This window comes from Harpia harpyja, chromosome 2, assembly GCF_026419915.1.
Source record: "Harpia harpyja isolate bHarHar1 chromosome 2, bHarHar1 primary haplotype, whole genome shotgun sequence".
In the NCBI taxonomy this organism is placed as follows: Eukaryota; Metazoa; Chordata; class Aves; order Accipitriformes; family Accipitridae; genus Harpia; species Harpia harpyja.
In genome coordinates, this window is record NC_068941.1 from 81336932 (window position 1) to 81364285 (window position 27354).

Below are 27354 nucleotides of genomic sequence, written 5' to 3' on the forward strand. Positions count from 1 at the left end.
GATTACTATGGTTATGTTTCACAGAGGAAGCGCGTAAGAATGCCAATAGTACAAAATACATCTTTACTCCTTTGGTAACAGCACAAAATACTTAATGTGTCTCTACAACCATGAAAGTGGTCCAAGCTTTCAACGCCTCCCTCAGGGAAGCATGCCTCTTAAATCATTAAAAACATTTTCCAGCAGTTCACCCAGTCTTCCAGCAGCCATGATTCATTTCTAAAACTTTAACTATTCCTCATGCTCCTATGCCCAGAAAAAGTAAGACAAAAAGTAGTCATTAATAAAACCAAACCAAGATATGAATCCTACTACTGTACAAAGCCGGACTCCAAGCAAGACACAGCAGAAACAGCTCTACTTTTAGGAGAGCTCATGATTATATTAGAGGCCCCAGAGAAGAAGTCTTCGGTCATTCCTTTCCATTCACTTCTATCCGTTCCCAAGTCTGGGGACCAGAGATCCTCTTCTGGATCCATAGTATTCCTTTCTTCTAAGTTTCTACATGCAAATACTGAAGTAGCCATACACTAAACTCTCAGATGCCACCAAACCAAGTAGCTCAAAAACACGTCTGTTTTTTAGCCAACATTATCACTCCTTCTAAAGCATCAGAATATCTGTAACAGCAACAAACCAAAAGCAAACCATGCAAGTTGAACCAGATAAGCCTAACAGAAGGGGAAACTCCGAATACTCTTTTGGATACAATCTCCCACCTTCCACCAAAAGCATAAAACTGCCATTTTAAAAGTGACATGACAGGCTGGAAGTGGTAACTAAACTCAGGTAACTTAGGTTCTGAGCAAGAAGCATGAATATCTGAAATGGTATTTCCCCACTTTGCCAGTTAACTTCAAATCAAGAGAAAGGAAAGACAGGTTCTACTGTCCTGATCAGTTAGAGGGACTGTTATCTGCAGTTTTTGTAACCTAGTTCTGTTCTACACACAGAAGTGCTTCTGTACCTATTAGAATGGATCACACAGCCAGGTAGATTTGGGTTTTCATGATCTTATTAAAAGGTATCCTAGGCAGAAATGGTAGGATGTCCTCTCTCTAAATATATGCAATATTTTGAAACTTACTTCCTTCTACTTAGAACTCTGTGCAACATTAGCTGCTATCATCAGTGTGATTTTCAAGTTTATGCAAGTTTTTCAGTTTCCCGAAATGACTCCGAAGACAAAGCAATTCCTCAGAGTCAAATATTGTAATAGTCTTCATATTTTCCATCTATTAATTTGAGAATTACAGTATAACCGTAGTATGAAAGGAAGCTTGATAACTGGCATAGAAAATAGAAATATAACATCAGAGACTCAGCATGTCTCTTCTGTGGTAAGATACATTTGGCTAAGAGTCCGTAACACCAGTCATAATAATCTCATTTCTTCCAGAGAAATAATTTCATGTCCCTCAATATTGCACAAGACTTCTTGCTACCTATGTTAAAGGCCAAGGAAATTCCCCCTTGCCACTATACAAGACACAAGGTTACTTATAGAAGACCTAGTAATAGAACTCAGGTCTCTCTAACATGAGACACATGATTTATCCATACAGCTTTTCATAATGAATATGTCAAAATCTGTATTTAATAGTCTGGCTACAAAACCCTTTCCTTTCTGGAGCCAGCAAACTGAACTGCCAATGCTTTTCTCAATTTAATCAAAGGTATATGTAATGCTGTGTTCATTTTCCTTCTTGTTATTAGCTTAAGTTGCAATGATCTAAAAAGGTCCCAAGTTGAACCACAACTAATTAACTTCCATACAACAGAATTTGTTTTTCAATTTTTCTTTATAAAGTTCATATCTATTAATGTTTTCTAACACAAATATCCTATAACGAAGTCAACCATTCAGTGGCTAAACAGTGTAACAAAGTCACCACTAGCTTTCTGGTCCTTCTATAGGTATTATGGAATAGTACAACTACAAGAAAACATGAAGACTCATGCTTCTATAGGATGAGAGGAGATGGCCTCAAGTTGCGCCAGGGGAGGTTCAGACTGGATATTAGAAAAAAATTTCTTTACTGAAAGGGTTGTCAGGCATTGGAACAGGCTGCCCAGGGAAGTGGTGGACTCACCATCCCTGGAGGTGTTCAAAAAACACACAGACATAGCACTTCAGGACATAGTTTAGTGGGCACGGTGGTGTTGGGTTGATGGTTGGACTTGATGATCTTAAAGGTCTTTTCCAACCTAAATGATTCTATGATTCTTTCAGTGCATGGAATTGTACTGCAAATGGAGCAGAGGGTTGTAAGGAGGAAAAATGATGGTCACGATTTTAAAGTAATGAGCTGTAACAGCAGTACTGCTTTTATACTTCTAGCAGTCTTCCTAAGAAATGTTGATATTAAGGTATTTATTTATTCTACCTTGTCTTGGAGTGTAATCCTCTCAAGAGTACCTAGTTTCTGTCCCAGCAGATTGCACACTGACAGTGACTTTCACAAGCTTGGTTGGTAACTAGGCTCTTTTGAAGCTCAGCAAAAGATTCTAGGTAGGTAAATGGAGTTTTTGAGGAGTTCAAAGACAAAGGAACACACCTAAGGAATTGAGCCACATCTTCAGAAAGAATGTACAAGCTAACTACAAGTAGATTGCCATAAACAGCATACCCTTCGCCATATTTGCCTGAGCATACGTATGCATATCTACTATATTTTACATACATTAAAAAAAAATTATGGCTATTACAAAGGACTATTAGATTACGTAGGAAGACAGTAACACAACTTATGCTTAAAGTACAATGGCATTATCGCTATCTTGTTTATACTGCTCATCTACATTCCCTTTTTCTCTGTTCCTGTCTAGACAAAGATTTGATGCAGGCATACTTTGTCAAGCCCAGAATATTATGGATTCTACAGTAACAACTAGTTTTTGTCAACTAAAGTAAAGAAGTTTCTTTAAGTATAGAAATGAGAAGAGGCAATCAACAGTAACAGCTAAAAGAGACTAACCTCATCTCTGTGCTTCTGACAAAAGACCAAAAACTGAGATACTGCATCGCCCTTTCTGCTTCGTGGAGTAGATGCTGGAGTTTTCTTTCTATTCAGAGGGGAGCCTATCCCTCTTTTGGATTCTGCCTGTTCAGATGACTTTTGAGGAGTAGTATTCTTAGTCCCTGACTGACTGCTTTCTTGCGTATCATCAGCGGCAGACAATTTTGATGTCCTTCTCCTCCTCTTGTTAGGAATGCCAGACTCCTTCATTGATTTCAGATTTTGAGTGGTTTCTTCATTTGAGTAGGATGACTCATCTATCTCCTCTAACGGTTCCACAGCAATGCCAACTTCCTTTGCCACTCGAGGATTAAGATGAGGTCTGTCCCTAACATAGATGAAGGTGTACTTGGCCTTCCGTTCTTCCACTGTCATGCCTACTGCTTCACTTGCTTGCTTAACACCCATCTCCCACTGTGGCCGCAGCTTCCCTGAAACAGGCTTTAACATCTGCAAGATAAGATGACAGTGTAAGAAATTTGCCCACTTTTGATTTCAAAGTGCCAACATTAACACAAAACAATTCCAAGAGACTAAGTGTAATGCATAATTATAGTTCAGACATTCAAATGGAATTGTATTTGATCATACTGGTACCGTGGATGAATCAATGACAAAGCAGAAGGGTACTGATTTTTAATAAGTAACAAACAGTGGTAAATCATCCCATTCTTTGCATCTGTAAGTGAAATATAAGACTACAAGCATCTGTAAAACAAGCTGTCTTTAAAGCTTTCTAGAATATCTATTTATATCTGTACATACCTGTAACAGTAAAACAAAAAGCTGCACATCTTGTCTGACTTGGTAGTCTCTTACCTTTATTTTCTCTGCTTTAGTGAGGGCTTGTTTTGCACTTTCCTGGCATAATTGTTCAAACTGGTCTTTTTCTTTGAAGGGCACAAGGCTCTTCTCAAATATCCAGGCTCGCTCTGGGGCATCTCCAAAAAACTGAACATGATATTGACGAAAACTCTTTTTCTGTCCTGAAAATTAAAAACCAAATGTATTTAAGATACAACTTAGGTTGTTCTCTGCACTTTCAGACTTCAAGTCTTTTGTAAGCTTCTATAACTACCATGACAAAAGCACAATACAGCTGGTTAACCTTTCGAAAAACCACTTAACTGCCTTGTAAGTCTCTGCGCTATAATCTGTGAAGTTTGACACAAAAGTCCAATAGTTCAATTCCAAACTAGAATATGCTTTGCTAAAGTAACTTAAGGTTACAATCAGTGCTTTCCATGTATATTCACTTACATGTAGGCCTGGATGTTTCTGAAAATGCTACATTTGAAAAAGTTTCCAAAGCTTTGATAGCCTGTGCACTCAGCCTCATCTCTGATTTGCCTAAACTTTATCTTTTAATATTCTTGAACAGAAACACAGAATTCAGCTAGTTTTAACATCTGCAATCACAACTGCATCTTAACCAAGCTTTTAAGGAATCAAAGCAAGAAATGAAAAGGATTTGGGTGGTGGAAGGGAGAGCAGGAAGATAAGAGGACAATTCTGAAACCTAGACAAGAAACATCCATTCTTTTAAGATTGTAAAGAGGAATACTGTGTCGCTGTAGTAAGATATAGGCATACAACCTTCCCCTTCTAAAGATCTCAGCTATTCTACAGTGAAGGGGGAAGACAACACCTTCAAAATTCACCAAAAACTTCACAATTAACAACATACTGCTAAAAGGTAGAGGCAAGAGAATCAGACTTAAGACATCCTCTAGCATCTCCTTCATTAAAATTCATAGATTTGTTGTCCAAGTGTTCAAATCAGGGTCTTATTTAAAAATAGAAAAGGTTTTAACTGTGATGACCTACACTTCTGTGTTTGTAAATTCTATCCTGCTAGAAAAGGATCAGTTACCTCCCCTACAGTATCTATGATTTTTCAAGGTGTCACCACATTAGTATGTCTAACATGTAGTCTAGGAGGAAATCAGGTAATGAAGTCTACACAGTAAGAACAAATAACAGTCACAGTTCTCCATTACAGATGTCTTCAAACTAGGTCTAGATTTTGCTAGGTTATTCATACACTGCAGGTCTTCTACCTTAATCAGCAAATATGTCTAGTTGATTGCTTCATGCACTATTATTACTGGGGTTTCTAGACTTAGAAAGAACTTGCTTTTTGTAATTACTCAGCCAATAGTTATTTTTAAAGGGGCTTGATCTTGTCTCAGGATGTGGTACCTGGAATGGTAATATGAAATCAACCTAATTAATGGTATGTGCATAAGTTTTATTAGCCATTACATATATATATTTATTAACCATTACATACATACATATATATAAAACATACATGACAGCTACAAGAACAATAGTGACTCATTTGAGATCAGATATGAGAATCTAGAGGAATGGCATAGGGAAGGGTCTTGGGACTGTATGCATCACACTGGAACATGTATTAGACTACTGGATTGGATGTGTGATGCATACAGTCCCAAGACCCTTCCCTGTGCCACACCATCAAACAAAATTTGTCTGTTGCACAGACAAAATAATTACTGTGCCAGAGAATTGCTCCTGACTGAGACTGTTTTGTCCTCATCAAGAAAATGTTGCTTAACTAGGGACTACTGAGCTCCAATGAGTTAATCTGTCTGATGAAATAAAGGATAATTTTTGTATTTTAACCAGGACGTCCTAGCTGCAGACAGAGGGATGGCAAAGACTACATTTACAACCACCTGTAAAGATCTGCCTCTGAGCAGCCAGCAGCCCAGTTCCAAACAGACACTCTATTCCTTTTACAATATAATGCTGGACAGCTGTAACTGCCTAATTAAGGAGTCTAAATAATAGTGCCTACTACTAGAATCATTGAACCTATTTGTGAATCTTCAGATATCTTCTGTGGGCTGAATTCATATCAATACTCCTGGATAAAATAATGGAATTCATTAAGCATTGTTATATACAAAGACATAATTTTTGGCTCACAAAATCCTGGAACCACTAATTATTGAAGGTTTAGGGGAGTGTTCTGGGGACCCACCACTATTACTTGTCTTTTTCTGTATCCTAGCATCTGTGGTTGACCACAGTTAGAGATAGGATATTGAATGAGGTAGAACTTTAGTCTGACTCAGGATGCGCCTTCTTACATGCATGTATGCATCCTGCAAGTTGAAAGTTACAAACTTTTCTGAAGCCTAACCAGCTGGAATGATGAAATCAACTATCAGCATCCAGAAATTCAGATTGTTTATAAATACTGTTGATCCTAATCCTAGAAATGAGAAATACAGAGACGCAGCTGACTATTTCTACAACTCCCAGATAAAAGAACTCTTCTGTTTGGAACAGGAGACTTTTGACAGTGCCTCAATAGTAAACCGTAGGTAGAAGATAATACAAGACTGAAAATATGTACAGATGGAAATATGCACATCAGTGTGCATTTATCAGTTATGATGGCTGTCCAGACTTAGTCAAACCTCCTGAAGGAAAAGGCAACCCCCAAGCCAACTCCAGAGCAAACATCAGAAATGACCATCATCCACATAACTTCAAAGAGATGGAAGTTAACATCTAAAGCACTTGGGCCCTTCTTTCTGTTAGAAGTCCACAGGTTGCATTCAGACACAACACTGGTTTTTGCTAGATCCATTTCTATAGTTTCTTATAAAGAGCTAGCACAGAGATTCTTGATAATGAAGCATAAACCTTGCTCCTTTCGAGGAGCACAGTAATTCAGTTACGAACACATAAACAGCTTTATTTCTCTCAAAATCCAGCTCTATCTCATAACAGACCTAATAATCCAAAGATTAAAATCACAGGGACTGCCTGATCAAAACTCTGAAAGACTGCTACAAGAACAATTTGTCTGAGGAGTCTATAATAATCGTTCTAGCAATTGTATGAATGCTTGAAAGGGTTCTCAAGAAGCCATTTTCTTTACTACCAACACTGAGTCTAGCTGTAATCCTATAGATCCTCATTCAATTTGTTCTTAAAAACCTCCTATGAATGAGATCACACCATTTCTCCAAGGCAATCCATCCCAGTGCTTCACTATCTTTATCCCTCCCAAGTTCTTCTTAATGTGTGGTCTAAATATTCATTGCTACTAAGCTGTCTTCTTCCCAGAACAAGAAGAGTTTATGCCTTTTCTTCTTTGCATGTAAATAACTGAAGTTATTTAAAGGCCAGTTACTGGGTTCTCCTTTAGCTCCTCCTTGTCAGATTAAACAGCCCCAGTTCCTTCAGTCTGCCTGTGCAGGTAGACTCCTAGATTTCTGTTCATGCTGTCCCCAGAACCTTCTCTGTTTGGTCCATGTTTCTTGAAATGAGATGGCCCTAACAGGATGAAATGAACAAAGTGGTCCCGCTGAGGCTATGCTACCACTGGAAAAGCAAAGAATCTCCTTCATGTTTTTTATAAGTAGAACCATTGACTTATGTCAGTGTGACTTTGGTCCTTCTGCAGAGAAAACTACAATGGGTTATTACAGCTCTCAGGTTCCTTTCCGTGAAAATGCAGCTTTCCACTCATTTCCCAGCTTGATCACCTACCACGGTAAAAATCCAACACTTACTCTCCTACTGAACTGCATTTTTTTTTCAGACCACACCTCCAAAGCATCAAGATTACTCTGATTTCCAATCCTACACGTTTACAGTCCCTCCACATTGGAAATCTGTAATTCCAATGCAGATTTTAGATGTATATTCCAAGTTCTCAATGCAACCCTTGAAAAATACACAAAACCAAACTAACAAAACCACTGCTTTCCCAGACTTGGAAATACGTAGTTCAAAGTTACTGAAATCTCTAGTGACAAATAAATGCCCTGCTCTGTTCATAACAACAGAAGCCAATGCTTTCGCCTGATCTAATAAAATATATGAAAGTATTTAGAAGCATAAATATCAAAACATTAAGTTATGTGCTCTTACTTTGGTTTCATATTCCTATTAACTTCTTGCTTTTCTCCTTAATCTGCAAGTTTTCTGGATTCCATTTTCATGTTTTTTAAACTTTCAGTACAGTTTGGCATAAACACAGTAAAAAATAGTTTACAGTGCTCAGATGGAGTTAAAACTAGTGAGTGATGCAATGTGCAGCAAGAAGATTTTCTGTCAATAGCAAAAGGAAGGCTAAGGAATGCTCACTGGAGCAGGAGATTGAGTGACAAAGGACACAGGCTGGGGTACTCTATGCCTTCTCTGTCTCAGGGTTTTGTTTGTTTGTTTTTTAAACTGTAACATCTGCCCCCAAGCCTTCAGGTCCCTTAGCCTAGCAGTAACGGCTGCAAGACTGAGGCACTACACACAGCATATTAAGAAAAAGTCAGGGAGCACTTAATCAAATTGGACATCTATGAGATTATGGGACCAGAAGGGATGCCTCAGAAGGAGCTGAAGGTGTTGGCCAATGTGATTGCAAGGGTGATCTTTATAGTTTTTGAAAGGTCACAACCATCAGGGGAGATACCCAGTGACTGGAAAAAGGCAAACATCACACCTATCTTCAAGAAAAACAAGAACAACCTGGGGAACTACAAGCTAGGCTGACTACTGACTACATTACTCTCAATGCCTACAAGATTATGGGGCAAATTCTCCTAAAAGGTATGTCCAAGCACATGAAAGACAAGAAGGTGTCTGGGAATAGACAGCACAGACTCACCGGGGCAAATTGTGCCTAATCGATCTGATTCATACAGTGCTAATACAAAAGGCAATGGACACAGGTTGAAACAAAGGAAATTTCAACTGGATGAAGGGAAGGGTCTTCTTGCCATAATGGCTGCCAGTCACTGAACAAGTTGCCTTGAAAGGCTATAAAGCCTCCATCCTTGAAGACACTAAATATTTGACTGGACAAGACCCTGAACAACCTGCTCTAACTTGGAAACCATGTGACTTGTAGAGGTCCTTTCCAACCTACATACTTTATCATTCTACAACCAGTATAGGTAAGTCTCAAAAGTTTCAGTTATCAGAACAAAGCTGCACACGAGATTCAGAAATTGTACAGATTCCTAGTCCTTGCATTTAGAATCAACTAATGTTGTCTGTAGATAACAGTATTGATTCTATGAATCACAGAAGATTTAGCTGCCTGAATTACAGATTGCTTTTAGTAAAGCATACTCATCAGCATTTAATTCCTATTAGCTTTCAATGAAATTTTTAGCCCGTATCACTTCTCCAAGCATCTCCATAAAAACAATGGAAAGTGCCATCAGATAATCTTTTTAATAAGACTCCACAGTTTCATAGACCACAATTTTGATATCTTTCGGAGGATGTTCAGAGAGAAAAAAAAGCTCTGCCTGCTATATGCCAAAGAATAGTGTTTACATGATTTTAACATTCCTCTTGACAACAAGGAGCTGATTCAGTTACTGATACAACTGAATAGATAAAACGAAGAATAGAATTTTCCCAAAATAACAGTTATGTATACCTTAAAAAATCTGGATGTTTGTAGTATCACTGACATACCTTTTAGTTTAGTGTAGGAATGGAGAACAGGATCAGCAGAAACCATACATGGCCACCACGGAAAACCAGATACTTTTGACCACACTAGATCTCCTATATTATACTTCAACAGATGCACTTTGTCTTCTTTGACGGTACTTTGAGTTGGATCTCTCTTAGCAGGAGCCTTAAAAGATAAAAAAAGAAAAAAAAAAACCACCAAACTATCACCATATGTCTTCAGATAAGCACTAGGATTACTAAATAGCACACAAAAATAAACAACAAAACTACAGTTCGTATTAACATTCTCATTATACGTAAAAACACAGAGTGGTATTGGAAGGAGGGAAATAAATAGTTCAGAATAAAGAGCTATCATGTTTGCTAAAACCCAGTAATTATAGTGCATGTGTAATAAAAACTCCAAGTCATAATTTTTGTTCTCTCGCAGCAAAAAAATTCCAAGTTCCGTTTATGTTTTTGTTTTTAGTTTGAAATATTGGCAAGTAAGCTGTGGTTTGCCTTTATCTTTTCAAGTAACTGCTGGGAGACCATCACAGGAAGGCTTACTTTAATTTCAAACACATTAACTGAGCACTGGGTGTAGATGTGGAAGAGCTAACCTCCCTCTGTATTGATTATTATTAATCAAGTTAAGCACTACACACACAAATGTGTTCGTAGATTTAAAAAGATAAAAATAAAAAAATACCGAACTAGAATAGACTGAAATACTGTCTTTATTTCTGAATAGAAACTGCATAAATAACCAGTTAAAAAACCCAAACTCTGCATCTTTCAGCTGTCTTTTTACATAGTGAGAATTTGTGACATGAACCCTTCTCCACACCCTTTTGCAAGATTTTTTTTCTGTTCCAGTTCTAGCAGTAAAAGTTTGTGAGAGCTCAGCTGGTGCTCTAAAGCTATTTTAGCTATTGAAAAACAATTACAGAACTATTTCCAGTTCAAAGGATAGATTTAACTAAAAGGGAGTTTTGTGCTCCCCTGTGATAGACACGTTTTTACTGCATCGTAACAAAGTTCAGCAACACAGACATTTATTCACCAAATAAACCCATTTCACAAAGTTAGTTACATTTTGTCTTTTTGGCTTCATCTGTTCTATTTGATATAAATAATGAACGCCTTAATCTAGGTAAGGACTAACTCTGGATGTAAGAAAGCACAAAATGTGTATCATTACAGAGATCTGTGGAAAAAAAATTTTTTTTTAATTTGCTTTTTTGTTTTGCTAGTACTAAATTTATATGCAACGTTATATTGTTCATCTTGCGTTCATCAGCTCAACATACAGAAGGCAGACGGGAGCTTCAGGCTTTCACTGGATTTAATGTTAGAGCTGGAGCAAAATTCTGATTTAATTAATGGAAAGTGGCAAGAGGAAAGAAAGAACACTGTTTAGAAACTGGAAATCTAGAATGCAGAAACAAGTATTTGGAGCATTCTGTTGAATCAGAATAGATCAGGTTACCTTGTACAGATTTTTAAATCCAGAGAATACTACCATAACTAATAACATGTTATTTTCCAAACACAAACAACAAAAATCTTTGACATGCTGCAACAGCATAGAGATTTTTTTGCAACTCAAACATAGAGGTACATCCAATCAAAAAAAATAAAGATTAATGTACTCAGAAACTCCTTTCCTCAAAGCTTTTAAAGCTATGTCTGGTAAACACACATGATGCTATATCATCTGATTGTTAGGGACAGTTACTCATCCAGTGATTCAGCTTTTCTGATGAATTCAGACTTGGTTCATGTGCCTCCAGCTAGAGCCATGTTCCCATATCTCAAGGTTTTTGGCTCTCTAAGGATTCTATAAGACTGTCAGAAGAAAACCCCTCCTGCTGAGCTTGCCTCAAGTCCAGCACTTTTAATAGACCTAAGAGATTCCAAGCAGATGTGAAAAATCAAATGCTCCTTCTAGCAGTTAAACATGACATGAAAAGTTATGCTTAAAAGCTAAAAATTAAGAAATACATATGCCGAGAACAGATCCGGAAAAACATTAATCCTAACACACACAAACTGACTTCAGCATTTAAACTAAATAGGTGGGCTGAAAATATTTTTCAGCGAGTTAACTTTTTAGAAATATGAAAGTTACTCAGGATTCTGAATCTTATTTTTAATTTATAAGTCCCTGTATTTTTCAGAAAGTGCAACTAAGCTGCAAAGATTTACAACTACAGTCTGAGAAGGAGCTGGCTGGAATAATGAAAAGGCTCTAGCAGTGTTTCTTATTCCAGCATAATCTAAAAGGGGTGGCAGTGCAGGGGTGAATATCGCATTTCAATATATCTACAAGCACTTTGCAAATTTTAAAAATGCCCAGAATTCTTTTACTATACTGGATCATGATAAAAAACTTGAAAATGACACGCTCTGATAAAACCTGCAAGGTTTATCTATACAACGCTTGTTGTATTTATGTTTTCTTCTATGGATAAAGTGCGCATACTTTAAAAGAATGGCAAAATACAGCACAGAATTCTATATACATAATTTTTTTAAGAGCTGTCATATGAGGTTATTTAAAAACTTATATAAAATATCACCATGAACTCGCTCACTTCCATCTTACTTTCCCACATCATACTGGTTTAGTTTTATTTTCTCGTTCTAGGAATTACTCTGATCTATTTAATAGGTATCTCAACAGTAAACAGTGAGGTGAAATTCCTGGCATGTACTTCTGAGACAAACAGCTGTAGGCCATCAACAGTCTCTTCAATACTTCCTCTCAAAAACATTTTTGCAAACTGCCAGCATAGCATTAAATGCTTAAGTATTTAAATTGTTTAAAAACAGCAGAAAATGCTAAATACTGCAAGGCAGTCATATGCATAGATTTTACTTAAGTATCCAGGTTGGGTTTTTTAATTATTGGTGGGATGGGATGACCATTTCTAAACAAGTTTGCCACCCAGTCCCCTGATGGCATCTATGTTCTCATGCAATGAGAGCTGGAGCTTCTTTATGAGACACTTGTACACAGCAATTTTCAAGAATACGAAATTACCATTCAAGTTACAAAGTAGTATAGAAAAAAGTAATTTGGCTTGCAGGTTTTTTTCCTCCAGAAGAAAACAGGAATTGTTGTTTAGGCAAATTTTGATTCCTAACAATATGTAGGCAGGCAACAGGGCATCTGACAGTGCACCCATGGAAGATGCAGAAGCAGGACTGGAAGCACACTTTTGGTGGTCTGGGTGAATGCACCAGAAGATAGGGAATACCTCCTCCTGCAATAGCTGATCAATTCTTTCTGTGATGATACTTAAGCAAGCAAATTAAGATGGGAGACTACTGGTTTAGAGCACAACTGTAAAGCAAGGGAAGGTCACACAAAATCAAACTATTTTAAAATATCTTCCCCTCATTTTTTGACTGTTTGTGTCTTTTGATGACTTATTTCTTGAAATTGTTCTAATTTCTAATTAGATCTCCTACCCATAAATGTCAACAAAGTAAAGCCTGTCAGGCTTTCTGTGCTGCAGGGGAACATAGAACAGTCTTTGCTTGCCGTCATTACTAAATAAGTCTGGACTGCTCTGTGTATGCCCCATCCCATTACTTTTTACTGCAGTTTTGACAGAAGTAAACACATACACATTTAGTAGCAGAATTTCCCCTCCCTCTCCTTCCTTAATTACAGGCAAGCTCTGCAGCCTCTGAGATAACTACCACCTCAATCACCTTAGCCCCAAACTTTAAACCAGTTATGCTAAAGAGAAGAAGGAAACAGCTTGTGATCGTATTTCTTTTCTACTTTGGGAAGGAATTCCAGGTGGGGTTTTTTTTCCCCTTTCAAACACTAGACTGCAGAGAAGTTACGTAAATGGGCAATCAAAGCCTGGGTGAGGAGGTGATGACTCCCACACAGACCAGTCCTGACCCTGAATAAGCAGGCCATTTGACAGGCTCTGCACTACTCAGCATGGCAAACATCAAAATTCCTGACTTTCTGCATTAGTATCCTAATGAAAGACTTGCTCTGAAAGGCAGCTAGATGGATTTTAAGTTTATTTTGCCCAGGGGAGCATAGAGTGTGGAATGGAGTTATTCCCTTATTGCAACTGATTTTTTCTGTGAGAAATTTGCCTTGAAGAGCACCAGCATCCTTAAAAACTCATCTGGGCCAGCAGCTGCAATAGGCTGAGAAGGACCAAAAAAAGAAAATAATATTTAACATGCCTTTCCTCTTCCCTTAACATTTCACAGATTTGTTTGTCATTTCTCTCAGCACTTTCATAGGCAATGAGTGACAGGCAGATTGACAAGAATTATGACACTGCTGTCAGCATTCTACCAGCCCAAAGAACTGGTTTGGCCATAGAAAACATCGGTATTTAATTAACTTTGCCTACATCTGATCAAAAGAATCCAGTCAGTTTCCATTTAGTTCTGGTCTGACTAATGAATATGACGAGACAAGAACACACCATAAGTGATGGGTAATTTCAAAGCTTAAAACTATCTTAAAATGACCAAAGAAAAATGCATTTGAGGGCAGCATCTTTACTGCACTAAGAGCTTTAGGTTTGTTTGTAGACTCTGTTATGAAAACACCATGATGAGTGTTTAGTAAACAAGGGACAAAGGTAATTTTTTTTAGAAAACACCTAGAAGGCTTACTAGGTAGTGTCAGACAGATAACTATCACTTTAAAACGATCTGTGGTAGAGATACTAATATTATCATTATCTATTTTGTGTACATATGCACGTGTGCATACATGTGCAAGGAATTATAGCAAATTACCTTAAGCGTCAAAAAGCTACTATTTCACTATACAAACTTGGAAAGCTTTAGAAATCATTAATAAACGCTTCATCTAACTGTAAATTGTCAAAAAGGGATTAGACAAAGAACAATGTTGAGAATTGGTGAAGAATACACCACCAGAATTTAGTATTGGACAAAAAACCAAAAGAGAACAATTAAGACAAACTAAGACAGTAAATGCTCTCCTCTGTGTAACATAATGGGGAAGTACATACTGAACAACTTGCAGATACCTGATATCTCCCTTTCCGTTTTCATTTTCAATTCAGTTCCATCCTGGATCAAAGAACGTCCACTGGACTGCACTATAACAGAAGGCCATGCTACAAAGACAGACTGCTAAAGGTCCGCTTGCACTCCAGAATAAAAAACAATCTACTAGCATTACAAAGAAATTAAAACAGAATAATCAAGGTCCCTAAACATAATATATGCAATTAAAATGTACTTTGATTCAGAGTCAGAACACACAAACTTCAGACAAACGCGTTTCTTTACTATGGAAAAGATAACATTGCTTGCTGAACAACACCGTATATTTTTCTGGTCCTGCTATCTACTTGGGCTGTGTTTCATCCACTAATACTGCTATTTTCTATCATGGACTTGTGTAATAAAAACAAAAGTAAAAATGTTTCATCTCCTCTTGTCTATCAGGAAAGACAGAGAACTAAGGAAGTGGTTGCAGAACAAACTTTATTCCTTTCAGAGGTTCAGGAGAGGTGGTAGATTTGTCTGGAGAAAAAAGGAGCAACAGAACAAAAAAGATTTTTTTTGTAATGTTGTTCTGTCACTTGAATTCATCAATGATTAAGGACACTATAAACAAACAAACAAACCACATAATCGGACAACGGTCGGACAACAGTTCCAAACGTTTCTTCCTTGAAAAACCACCATCACAATTATGTTCTTAGGAAAGCTCTTACTTCCTGAAAAATTCAGGAATTTCACTTGATAAAAGGCAAATCACCATTCAGTCTTCAGGCAAAGGAATGGAGGGATGCAGCTATTTTCCCAATGAGTGATGCCCTATCACTCAGGACAGAGAAACAGCTTCTTCCCACTTGTGATTGAGGACAAAAATCTCATGAAGCCAAATCACTTCAAAACAAAAAATTACAACTACAGCTGCTTAAAATCTATGCAAAACCCTCAATATACACTATTGCTTCAAATGAAAAGGGTGGCAACTTAAGACTGTGAATAAATGGCTGGCGCTCATTCTAAATGATTCTTTCTATAAAAATACAGTATCCTCACAAACGTAACTGCCTTAGTGCTGTGTTCTTTTTATTTTTCTTAAGATTATAATTCACATGTTATACTGTTTATCCCAGAAGGACAAGTCCTTAGAGGCCCTATGCTTATCCAAATAGCTCCCACCTTCTGGGATGTGGGGGAGTACACATAGATAGTAAGCCACAAGTAACTGAATGTATCACGAATAAAGATAAGTTCTTCCACTCTGTCCTGTTATATTCTGTTTATTGTCTTAATGGAAGAATGTTGTGTAATTACATATTCAGCAAACCACTGCCTACAGAGAGAATTTTTCAAGCAGAAGACTAAAGAGTAAACCAGACCCTTGCAAGAAGATTAAGAGAAAACGCTGGTTTATTACTACAAAATAGAGAAGGATGAGGAAACATGAAGAAAGCAATGAGTTGGCAAAGTTTTGTGTTCTTTCTTCAGTAAAACAGAAAGGGACACTTCAGTAGAGCATCCAAAGACTACAGCCCTCAAAAGGCCATTGCATCAACCTCTGCACAATTAAATCCGCAACACCCTCGTAAAACATACGTTATATGGTGCAGTAAGGTAAAGACTGAGGGGGAAGTGGACATGAAAAGCCCAGATCAAAAAAAAAAAAAAAAACAAAACAAAAAAACTATACTGAGGGTTGGTTTGTTAGTTTTTCAGACTTCTAATTGTTTTATACCAAGTCAGAGATTTAACTAAAACCTTCCAAATTCAATTTTGAGAGCAATTACATTAAATGTATTTCTTCAAGTTATCTTTTCTTTTCTTCTATTACTAAAAAGGGGTCAAATCTGGCAGTGTGAAGAATTACATTTGCAGAAGACACTAAGTTTGAATCTTCCTGCCACAACCAGGATTTATTTGTTTTTCTTCACGGTGCTTAGATGCTAATGCTATAAAACAAGAGGACAAAAAAGGCTGAAGAAAATCACTACTCACAGATCCCCTGAAAACTTTTCTTTTCTGTGCTGGCTGAGGCTCTTTGAAAGCAAATATAAATTTTGTTACAATAGGTTTGTTTCCTCCATTTCTTTCCACAGACTCATCTAAAGCAGTTCGTGGACAGCATGTTGAATACCACCACGCAGGACCCACCCCTCCAAGAGGGAAAGCAAGCCGAAGATAATAAAAATAAATTTAAGTTTAGACAGGCATTCATAATGTAGATTATGGATTTTAAAACATGATAAAAGCTCAAATTTGTATTTCAAATCAACCACTAAACTCCTGGTTACATTTCAATTCTTTTTTCTGGCTTTGGTTCCCTCATTAGCAAGTCTCCAGCTGATGAGAAATTTTTTTAAGATGCTTTTACATTTAAAAACAAATCTGTCTATCCAAATCAGCAATCTTCCTTTACACAAACACTATATGAGCAAGTATTTTAGAAATAAGCTTAACACTGTATTTTAGTAACTAGGATACAACCCTTTTTTCAGTGTAAAGAGTTGAAGAGAAACATATTCAATCATTCACAGATAAATCCAGTAAGATGCAAGTTCTGGAACACTTCCCAACTCTCGATCGTTCTTAAAAATATGGAGAGCAGTTTCTTTCAGCTGCTTTACTGAATTTCTGCATTTACATTTAGATGACCTCTTAAATTGTAAGTTACTGGCTTATTATTGAAAGGTTCCATGTTTCAGAAATAGGTATTTAAATTAGATAAGGTTTGATCAGAATGAATGAAACCTTCTTTTATATTGAGTATTAGAAAAAGATTTCTGCCTACATCCAACTTCTCTAACCTTTACCCACTCTCAAAAGTCTAAACTTTTGATCTAGTATCCTGGTATAGAAGACAGTGTGGATATGAGATGCTACAGAAGTCTGGAAAAGCAGAACTGTAGAGCCATTTGGCACAGCAAAGAGTTATTTCTGAATAATTTCCATATGAATTTCACATAGGATAACAGAATGAAAGCTAAATCATCTCAGCATACCTACAGATTTTCAGAATGCCATATCCATATGTATTTTATCTGCATGTACAATGGTTTCACATACTTTCAAGATCAGAATCTGTATCAGGGCCTTACCCGTAGCACTCTCCTACACCCTTATAGAGTTCAGTAGGAAAGGGTTTTCCTGAAACATTTTCTTAACAGATATCCTCTTCTTGGTAGCTCACAAACATCCAAGGTAGCACTAGATTTACAGAACACTGTTTTCTGGTGAAGGCAGATACTTATCACTATGCTTTTTTGCAACAAGAACGCTACTGAAAGAAGCTGTCTAGGCTTAAATAGAACAAATGCTGATTTGGCATAAAGGGGCTCTGTTAGTTAACTAATAATTCAACATAGTCCAAGTACTACTTTGCCTTTGAGATTAGGCCTTTAAAATTAATCCCCATACCTAAAAGCAGGCACAAAAAGTTTCCATCCAGGTTGTGTTGTTACACATACCTGGTAGGTCCTCCTCTTCTAGAGATGAAATGAAAGAAACAGTATCAGTGATTAATCAGCCTAGGGGCAAGGGGGGGGGGGAACCCCCAAAACCTAAACAGACAGACATTACCTTGATTTGGCAATGCTGAAGCATATTCCTGAAACATTCCTTATTTTCAGCAATAAGGATGTACAGAAAACCTGGGAAACCCCAACCAGAATTACCCCAACCCCATATGAATAGGGCAGTTGTTGCAGTAAAACATCATGAAGCACATGATCGAAGTGGTACCAATTCCACAAGAACTAAGATACCAAGTTATTTTACTTCTTCACAAGCATCCTCAAGGTACACTCAAGTTGACATTTATTTACCAAAACAAACAAAACAACAAAAAAACCAAACCCAAGCTTTTCTAGCATTAGTTGCTGCTATGAGGCTACAGATTCACTTCCCTTCTTCATACAAGTGCAGCAGGGCTTCTTTAACAATGGTCTGTGCAAGATCCACTTTTCCCTCTTGCACTGAGCTTCCAAAGTAAAAGCATTTTTATGAACTGTCTTTCTGAGAAGGGAATTAATTCCTTATTATTGACAACTTACACTTTCAGCTACTGCCCATTTTATGATGCACAAGAGAACAACTCCTGTAGGTACTTCGGGTATTTGCAAAAAGCAGAAATATAAATGTTAGCCTGGTTGGACCTATTTATTTATAATAGGAGGATAACAAAACATGGTAACAGAAAACATAAAATTTGTGTCTGTGAACAAAGACCTCTTTTGGAGGTCCTAAAGTTCATGCGCTCTACATGAAATCCACTCCAGAACAAGGAAACTTGTAAAGGAGGCTGATAGCACTGTTCCAAGACAGATCAAAATATTTTGCTTTCGCTACTTTGCCTAAGGGTTACTACAAAGCATCTTTCTTTCTTGACAACAGGGGGCTTTAAGGGCCAGAAATGACATCTGGTACAGATCACTAAAGTTTCCCAAAAATCTGCCTGTAAATCCATCCAAGTAATGTAACGCTGAACTGTAGATCTAACTCTCAGCTAAATACAAAAGTCAGAGATGCTTTACTTTGGTCAAGCAGAACACTGAGCAGAGCAACAGGAAGGTCTCACCATATCTTGGACAGAAAAGCAGTGAGAACAAGCAAATTTCTTTCCACACCAACCGGTAACGGTCAATAAAATGTGAAGAGGAGATGCCAAGATGACAGTATTCATTTAAGTCGTGACACTATCAGTGCAATGACTGAGAATAAGTCTGGTCAACATAAAAAACAAACTAAAAATGTGTCATTAGCCTCTCAGCTGTGTTATGGCACACAGTCTGCTGTTGAGATGTAAAGGGAAGCTAGTCTTTCCCGAAGATGGCCTGCTCACCACTTTATTTGATCTGTCATGTCCACGATAGTGCCCAAAAGACCCAATTAAAATTAGAAAAGCCCTGGAATGCACAAACCAAAGATGAGTATGAAACAATGCAACAGTTGCTGACATTCTTTGAATTTGAGTTACATTACATCTGGTCAGCTCTTTTCCACAGAAAACTGGCTTAGTGTTCAGAAGCAATCATGAATCAATCAAATGCTATGTATTTACGATGAAAAAAGAATGAAATTGAGAATAATATAGAAAATCATTAACATGCCACCGTATGTATCCACAAGACATCTGTATCTTGAATGTCATGTATAGTTCTGGTCTCTCATTCTCAAAAAGACACAGCAGAACCCAAAGGTCATCACAGTTCAGATAAACAATGGTAACAAGAAATAACATTCTGGAATGGCTCCTGTATGTAGAACAATGCATGAGGACTCTTCAAGCTGAAATTAAAAATTGCACAGGTTTGTGAGAAATCTATAAAACTATCAGTAATAGAGAAGTTTGTCCATGATCCCTACTTCTAGTATTATGAGAAACTCAAATGAAACAAGTAGGTGGCAAATTGAAAAGGAAAAAAAGCTGCTCTATTGCTCTAACTGAGGTTGTCTTCCATGAATTTAGCCATCTACAGCTATTAAATACAAAGTCACCAGCTCTAGAAACCTCTGAGTCACAAACTGCTGGAGGCTGAATGTATTCAAAAAGAGCATCACTCCATGATTTACCATGTCTATACTCTCCATGATGCATCCTCTGCTGAACCTCACCCCTGAGCTGAGGTGCTGAGCTGAATCAAATGGCTCCTTGATCCAACTTAGTAGAGCTATTCTTATAGAGCGTTTTTTGTCATCACTTCAAGATATTATTTCATATTTAATTTGGGTTCTTCCTCCAATGTGTTTATGAAGAAGGAAAAAAAAATGTATTTACATATTACAATGTTGAGACGACAGATTTACGCAGAAAGTGTACTTAATTCAGCCACTTTTACATACAAGAACAGGAAGTCTGGTATGGAGAGTCTTCAACAAATACTTAAGCTTTCTGTAATTAATTTTGTAGCCACTCTGAGAATAGTCATAGCTTCTAATCTCACCCCAAACCAGCATACTCTTGATGCTGTATGCTTTTTGGTGCTTCTTAACCTACAAGTAGCTCTTTAAGATACTTTTCCAATGAGGCGTTAAGAACAAACAATTTAAAGTTCCAAAGTAGCAATTACTGCTGCACATTGTGATCTGCTTAGCACAAACAAGTTTTCAAGGCGTAGCTAAACATAATCCTTTACTAATGGCTAATGCAAAACAGTAGCTCAGGAACCTTTCCAAAAAGGATAAGAAGTTATTTCTCTTGTTCCTGAAGGGATCACCCAGAAGAGATTTTTAGGGCTACTCCTACTCCTTTGGGATTCTGATGACATCAGCCAGACTGCCTGTGTTATCATTCGCCTGAAGTCAGGATCTGATACCTCAAGAACAGCTTATTAAAAAAGTAATCAAGTTCATTTTACCCTACAACTACAGATCCTGACTCGTGGTAGTTCAGCTGCACATTTTATGACAAGTTCAGTAACCATACTTGACCACAAATTCCTAATAACTGATGATGCAAAACAATCAAGCAAGACCTTTCTGAAAAAGACACATTTATTTGACTTTATTTTTTCTTTTTACTTTTTTTGAAATTAAAACAAAACAAGTCACCTCAGGATCTGGCTGTAACAGCTGTAACAGGATAATCAAACATTTGATAAGCACAGCTTTCCAATCTTACAGAGGGAACTTGTTGGTTTCTACTCATCCCCACCTTCCTGTATTTAGTTAGCACAGAAGCATAAAAAGCAGCAGATAATCCTCAGACTGCTTCTGTTCTACCCTTACTGGGTTTCCAAATCTTTGCCATTCACTGGGAAAGGCACTAGAACATTATGTAGATATTGGACATAATGGAGTTGGCCAGAACAGTTTTTCTGTGTGAAGACAAAACTGCAGCATAAACCCATGACAAGGACTAGTGGAGTTTCTCCAGTAACTTAAATTGCCCCACAGGTAGCTGCTGCAAAGTCATTATAAACTCTGCTGAGCATAAAGAGTACCAAACCGCCAAGTTTCTGGTGTAATACTAAAAGAGGGCTACAAGAAAACTGGACAGGAAGCTATGTGGAAGGTACATTTTGGATCATGTACTTCTGACACAGCTGGAATCCCTAACTAGCAAGTATAACAGTGTGTGGACTTCCAGGTTTGTTCTGGACACAGCATTGCTGCTTTTCTGAGCTACTGCACCCGTGCTAGGAAGTCATGCCAGTAAGCCATGCCAAAAGGGCAAACTGCCACTTGTAGGCCCAAATCGGCTTATGCAGAACAAGCTCAAATGTGCCCGTATCACATACTGAGCTGTTCTTAGAGTTAGAGAGCACAGACCTACTTTGGGACCACCAGCATAAGAGCTGCAGATATATGTGCTCTCTATTTTCCATACAGAAACTCTGGATTGCTCTAGGGATCAAACTTGGATTACTTCATATTAGTATATGAAGTAAACCTCTACCATTCTCCGCCAAACAGGATTGTTCCACTTCTAACAAAAGCACTGAGTGAGAAAAATCTAGGAAAGTCCTCATTCCTAACTGGTAGTGTTGCAAGAACTGACAAAAACAATGACTCAAAAAGCAACCACCACAAAATCTAGTACTGAAGCATACTGCCCTCTCATGAGCAGCAGTATCAAGTGGGCAACTATCGGAGTCCATGGGTTTGGCGTCGATTCAGACATCTAACGTGTGATACCTACCACCGATAGCAGAACATTTAGAGGTGGTGTCAGACCACTATCAGCGTGGTGCCTTGGCATAAAAGTTGCTAAACCAGGCCTTATCAGAAGAGGCCTGGATTTTAAAGTTAATTCCTCAGGTGGAGAGATACCAGTGGTGAGGGGAAGAAGGGTGAAAGGCAGGAGAGGAGAGAGGAAAAAGCCATAAGCTTATCCCACCTTCCTCTCCTTTACCTTGGGAAAGTGAAAGCAGTACAGCTGTTTCTCTAAGGCCTGGAAAAGGTGGTGGTTATCAACAGAAATGTAACTCACATCAGAGCTAGGCAGATCGAGTTTTTTCCCAATTGAAAACTGACTTGCAGATAAAGTTTTAAACAGCCTTCCTTTATGTGAACAAAAAATGCCCAAACAACAAGAAAACCCAACAACAGAGTACTGGAATATTTGTTAAACGATATGCCTCTCACCCCAGCAAGATAGTAATCTGCTGTGTCCGTCAAACAGAGATATAATTACCTTACACAAAAGGCAGTATTTGAAACATAGCGATTTTTGCTAAATCAAAAGAGTAAGAGCTTGGACAACAAGAAATTGAGAAAGAAACCAGACCAGAAATAAAACCAGACAAACAGGTTCTACATTAACTTGTAACCTACAATAAACAGATAGCCAAGTGCAAAATTAATCAGCTTTTACTCCAATGATTTTTCTCTAACTTCCACTTTGCAGCCACAATCAGCTACATAAAACCACAGTATGATGCACTAACATTAAGGCTTTGGATGTTGGTGATGAAATAACAGCTAGAGCAGGGGCCTGAAACCAAAGAACACTGATATTAAGATAATTACAGTTATGACCACAGAGAACACATGTATATCACTAGTCTGCATGTGAACAAACATTTGAAAAATCTTCAGCGTGTTCCCTAGTATTGTTTTTCTTCCTTTATTTTAAACCTGCACAGTTGCAAACCCTCCCTGTGAGAGAAAGAAAAGCCCCAGACTTTCTACAGTCAAGGAGTTATATCATATACCAACATCTTGTGAACTTCAAATGCTTTTCCTTCTGCTCTTTGTGCTTAAAATGCACTATGCAAGAAAAAAAGCGAGAAGCATGACCCCCAGTTCCAAATGGTCTGAAAAGAATAGGGTTATAATATTGCAAAGTCTGAGATCAAGCAGGTGGTTGTCCTGATTTGGTAGTTTGGTAGCTCACTGGTTTGGCAAATAAATAACCCTACCACTCTCCAGCCATCAAGTCTCAATCACTCTGGAAAACAGTGTAGACACGGTTTTCTCCTGACCATTTTTGGACAAAAAACAACTCAGAGAAGCCAGACTAACCTTTCTTTTAATCTTAAATGAACCGATCACCAGGAAAAATTAAAGGCCACCCTTAATTGACAACTGATGTGAAAGGCCTCAGAATAAACTGTGTAGATGGGCATAGTAAATATTTCCTCCTCTTTCTTAAAAAAAAAAAAAAAAAAAAAAAAAAAAGCTCCACACAAATATGCTAGAGTTGTTGATGCTAGTAAATATACCAACTTTTAGTCCAATTTATCCTCATTAACAATGAGACAAAGAATTACTCCAACTATTGACTGTGCCAATACTTTTTTCCTCTGGGTAGTGATTCGGCAAAGTCTGAACCAATGAGTGTTAAAACATTCTGTTAAAATTAAAGAAAACAAACTCTTTATTAAAGTTCCTGAAAACATCAGTATTGATCACTCTAGGATGAATAATATATTCAAATAATAAATAAATGATAAATATTTCTGGTACTTGAAAGAACGTTTACACAGTTCTGTAAACTCCTTCATTAAGCAGTTTTAATGAAAATAAGGGTAAATAAAATCAGTAATGCACCAGCTATATGTGTGGTTCTTTTTTGCACGTGTGACCTTGGGAGAAACTAAGAATCAACATTAACTGGTAAACCTACAGTTGACAGAAAATATAACATACATTTCACGTTTAAGGTGTGTAAAAACAGGACCTGTTCACTAGCCAAAGCATTCACTAATATTTACCATTGTTATACAAGACTATTCTGAATCACTCCTTGAGAAACGTAATATACATAGTAGTATCCCTGCTATGTAGTTTTCTTCCTCCAAGATAAAATGATTGCAAACCACATTCCTTTAAAGGGAGTCTAGCAACAAAAACTAGATGAAGGGGGAAAAGGGCTCCCAGCAGCATTCTTATTTACAATCTGGTAAAGCAAATTAAAAAAGGTGAAATTTCCATTTCTGCCCACGTTTAAAAGAAGCAAAAAACAGATGAGCTTGACCACAAAAGTTAATGACATTTAACACAAGTATCTAGACCTTTTCAATGAATACAACTCACTAGGTTATAGCAAGCAAAACCAGCTCTTTTCAGATGACAAAGAAGGGTAGGGACTATATTCCAACTGCCAAAATCTGAAGGTGAAGAGTCTAGTTTATCAGCCAACTGACAGCTGAGTACATTTTCTTTAACTCAGAACCAGGAATACAGAAATAATTATTTTTTTAAGAAACATCTGGTTATTAAGAAGCCAGAATACCTCATGCTCCAAGGCCATCTCTTATTTCAGAGGCCTCCCCAGCCACCTTGCCCAGGTGCACATCCTGGCTAGGTCTTGGCTGCATGTCTGGATGAAGTTTCTGTTTCATACGTCCCATACTACCACATGCCCTGATTTGCTCTGGAGACTTACTTTACTTACATGGAAACAGAATTTATGGGGTACTCCTAGCCTAGGCAAGAAACACAGACCAGAACTAGAGTGCATCTGTCCTTTGTTGAGACAAAGACAGAGTATCATAGAAAGTGTGGGAAGCACCTATTGAAATACCTGAAATGAAGATTAACATATGAACAAATGAAATCTCAGTATGAGTAACAAACCTAACAAAAGAAAGAATGTAAAAAAAAAAAAGTACTACCTTCTTTTCAGTGGGGCTTGAAGTCTTTGATACCAACGCTGCTTCAACAAGACCCTGCTCAAGTAAGGAGTCATATTTTATGCTTCTTTTTCTGTTTCTCCTCTCCTTGTTTGCTGGCTTTTGTTCATTTTCCTCTGACTGAGACACATCTGCACCATTGTCTCCACAAATGGAAGATTCAAAAAGAGGCTTTCCATTCATGTAGGTTTTAGTGATTTTCAGCTTAATTTCTGGAGAGCCATTCTTGATAGGAGTAGTGTTGGGTGGTGTTCCAACTCCCTTTATTTCCTGGGGTTCAAAGCGCAGCTTGCCATCTTGGGCCCCAGACTCACCATTAAACACACGAGAGGTTAGATCTTTCAATTTATCAGCTGGAATAAATGGAAGAGCCTCATGGCCATTATATTTTTGCATGACACCTTCTTGTAGAGTGGCAGAAAGTTGTGCTTTGCCCAAGTAGACAGAACACTCACGATTCACTTCACAATTCTGAGTTTTCCCATTGGTATTTCCAAGGATCTCTGGTACCTGCTTCATTTTGATGTAGTTAATTTTTCGAGTTAACAGTTGAGAACTTCTTTTGATGCTAAAGTCCATTCAGCCCAGATGTTTCCAGTCTTACACTGCTATATTAAGACAAAAAGACAGAGAATGTTTTTAATAATACAGAAATGTCAAAAGCTATCAAGTATTCAGATAGATATGTCCCCACTAATATAAACACTTAATGTACTTCACTCAAGTTTTACTAAAAAAAGTGTTGCTTACAATCTTCATAACCAAAATACTTCAATATCTGTTAATATGCATTATGAAAAAGTCCTAGAAGAATAAATTAATGAATCATCAATTTTATTAAAACAAAAGCAGAGAGCAAAATCACAGCTTTCATTTTAACAATCTACAGCTGAGTCTTGCCCACACTAATTACTTAAAGGTATTGCACTGTTTAAAACAAGTAAGAGTTAGACCTAAGATAATATCATTAATAACAATGTTAGAACAGATGAGTTTATTTCTAAGAGGTTGTGCCAGCATAAAAACCCCACAGGCTGTGTTACTATAGCACCTACACCATGGACAGCAGCATCAAAAGTTTCTCTTCCTCACTCTACAAACAGGCCCTCAATCTTCCAACAAAGCACACCTCCTGAGGAAACAACACAGCTCAGTGTTCAGACATATCCCAAAGCATTCTGGCTATGAGAACAAATAAAAGGTGAGCATTCTGCATCATGAACACCAGCCCACTGGGAAACAGCTGATCCTTCAGGCCTGTGTAAACTTTAAATGGTCAAAACAACTGCTGAAGCTTCAGCTTTTTAATAACAATAACATCATCTAACACTCGTTTTTCATACAGAAATTTGAAAACATCCAACAAGCTAAAACTGCACTATAATCTGCCCTAGACAGGTTTTCCGAGGCTTCTAAAAGCTAACCCTGCCCATTTCAACATTATACTATCGTACCAAACAAATGGATCTGGCAGAATGACTCCTTTGTGCTCCTAGACCAGGCAAGATCATCATTTTCATTTTTAAAATTCGTATGCATGGACTCTTCATATTACTAGGTCCAGTGTATACATGACAGAGAAATACACCTTCATAAATATTATGAAAGCTCAGCACAATAACCATCATATCTATGACCAAGGTAACCCATTTCATATATGATTAAGTCCAAGAACTGTCACATCGCATCAAAAATTAATCAAATCTAGTCTCCCATGCTTCCAAAAAAGTGCAGTAAAAACCATGATGAATAACTATTGAATTATCAGTTGCTATGGAAGAAATTTCTTCTGAATCTCACCACCTTGTTTATTAATGTACACAGTTACAATGCTTACAACCGGCATATTCCTGAAACTTGCATATTTGCTACCTCTACATCAGGAGTAGCAATGTACAAATGCTTGTTACTGAGCATTACCCTAGCCTGGCAAAGCTTCTTAAGGGTGTCAAGCCTGAACTCAAAGCAATTGGCCAACACGAAACCTTTTCATGTACAAAGATGTAGGGGGCGGGGGGGGGGGGGGCATCTAAAAATCGTAACTCCATCACTCCTTAGCAAATGCTCCCATCTCCCTAACATGCTGCTCTAAGGTACCTACGAGATAAAAAGGTATCTCTCCATACAAGCTATATAGACTCATTTGAGAGATGAAAACCATTCTCCAGGGACAAACAGCAGCCTGAAAAGCTGGCATTAAACAAGGTAAGAAGAGCAAGCATACCTGAACTCCAAGTTAATCTGCGACAGGGAAGGTTCTAATATTTCTTTAGCCAGATGAA

At 37.6% G+C, this 27354-nt stretch overlaps 1 protein-coding gene across 5 annotated transcripts in view; it reads right to left on the reverse strand.

The window, feature by feature from the left end:
* NSD2 (nuclear receptor binding SET domain protein 2) overlaps nt 1-27354 on the reverse strand; it is a 104966-nt gene that overhangs the window by 38992 nt on the left and 38620 nt on the right. For all 5 annotated transcript variants that reach the window (XM_052780681.1, XM_052780683.1, XM_052780680.1 and 2 more), the window contains 4 exons: nt 25055-25680; nt 9495-9660; nt 3840-4006; nt 2979-3470 (listed from right to left, as the gene is read on the reverse strand). In XM_052780681.1, the coding sequence (XP_052636641.1) occupies nt 2979-3470; nt 3840-4006; nt 9495-9660; nt 25055-25651 (1422 nt within the window). In that variant the 5' untranslated portion in view covers nt 25652-25680. The remainder of the gene's footprint in view (nt 1-2978; nt 3471-3839; nt 4007-9494; nt 9661-25054; nt 25681-27354) is intronic.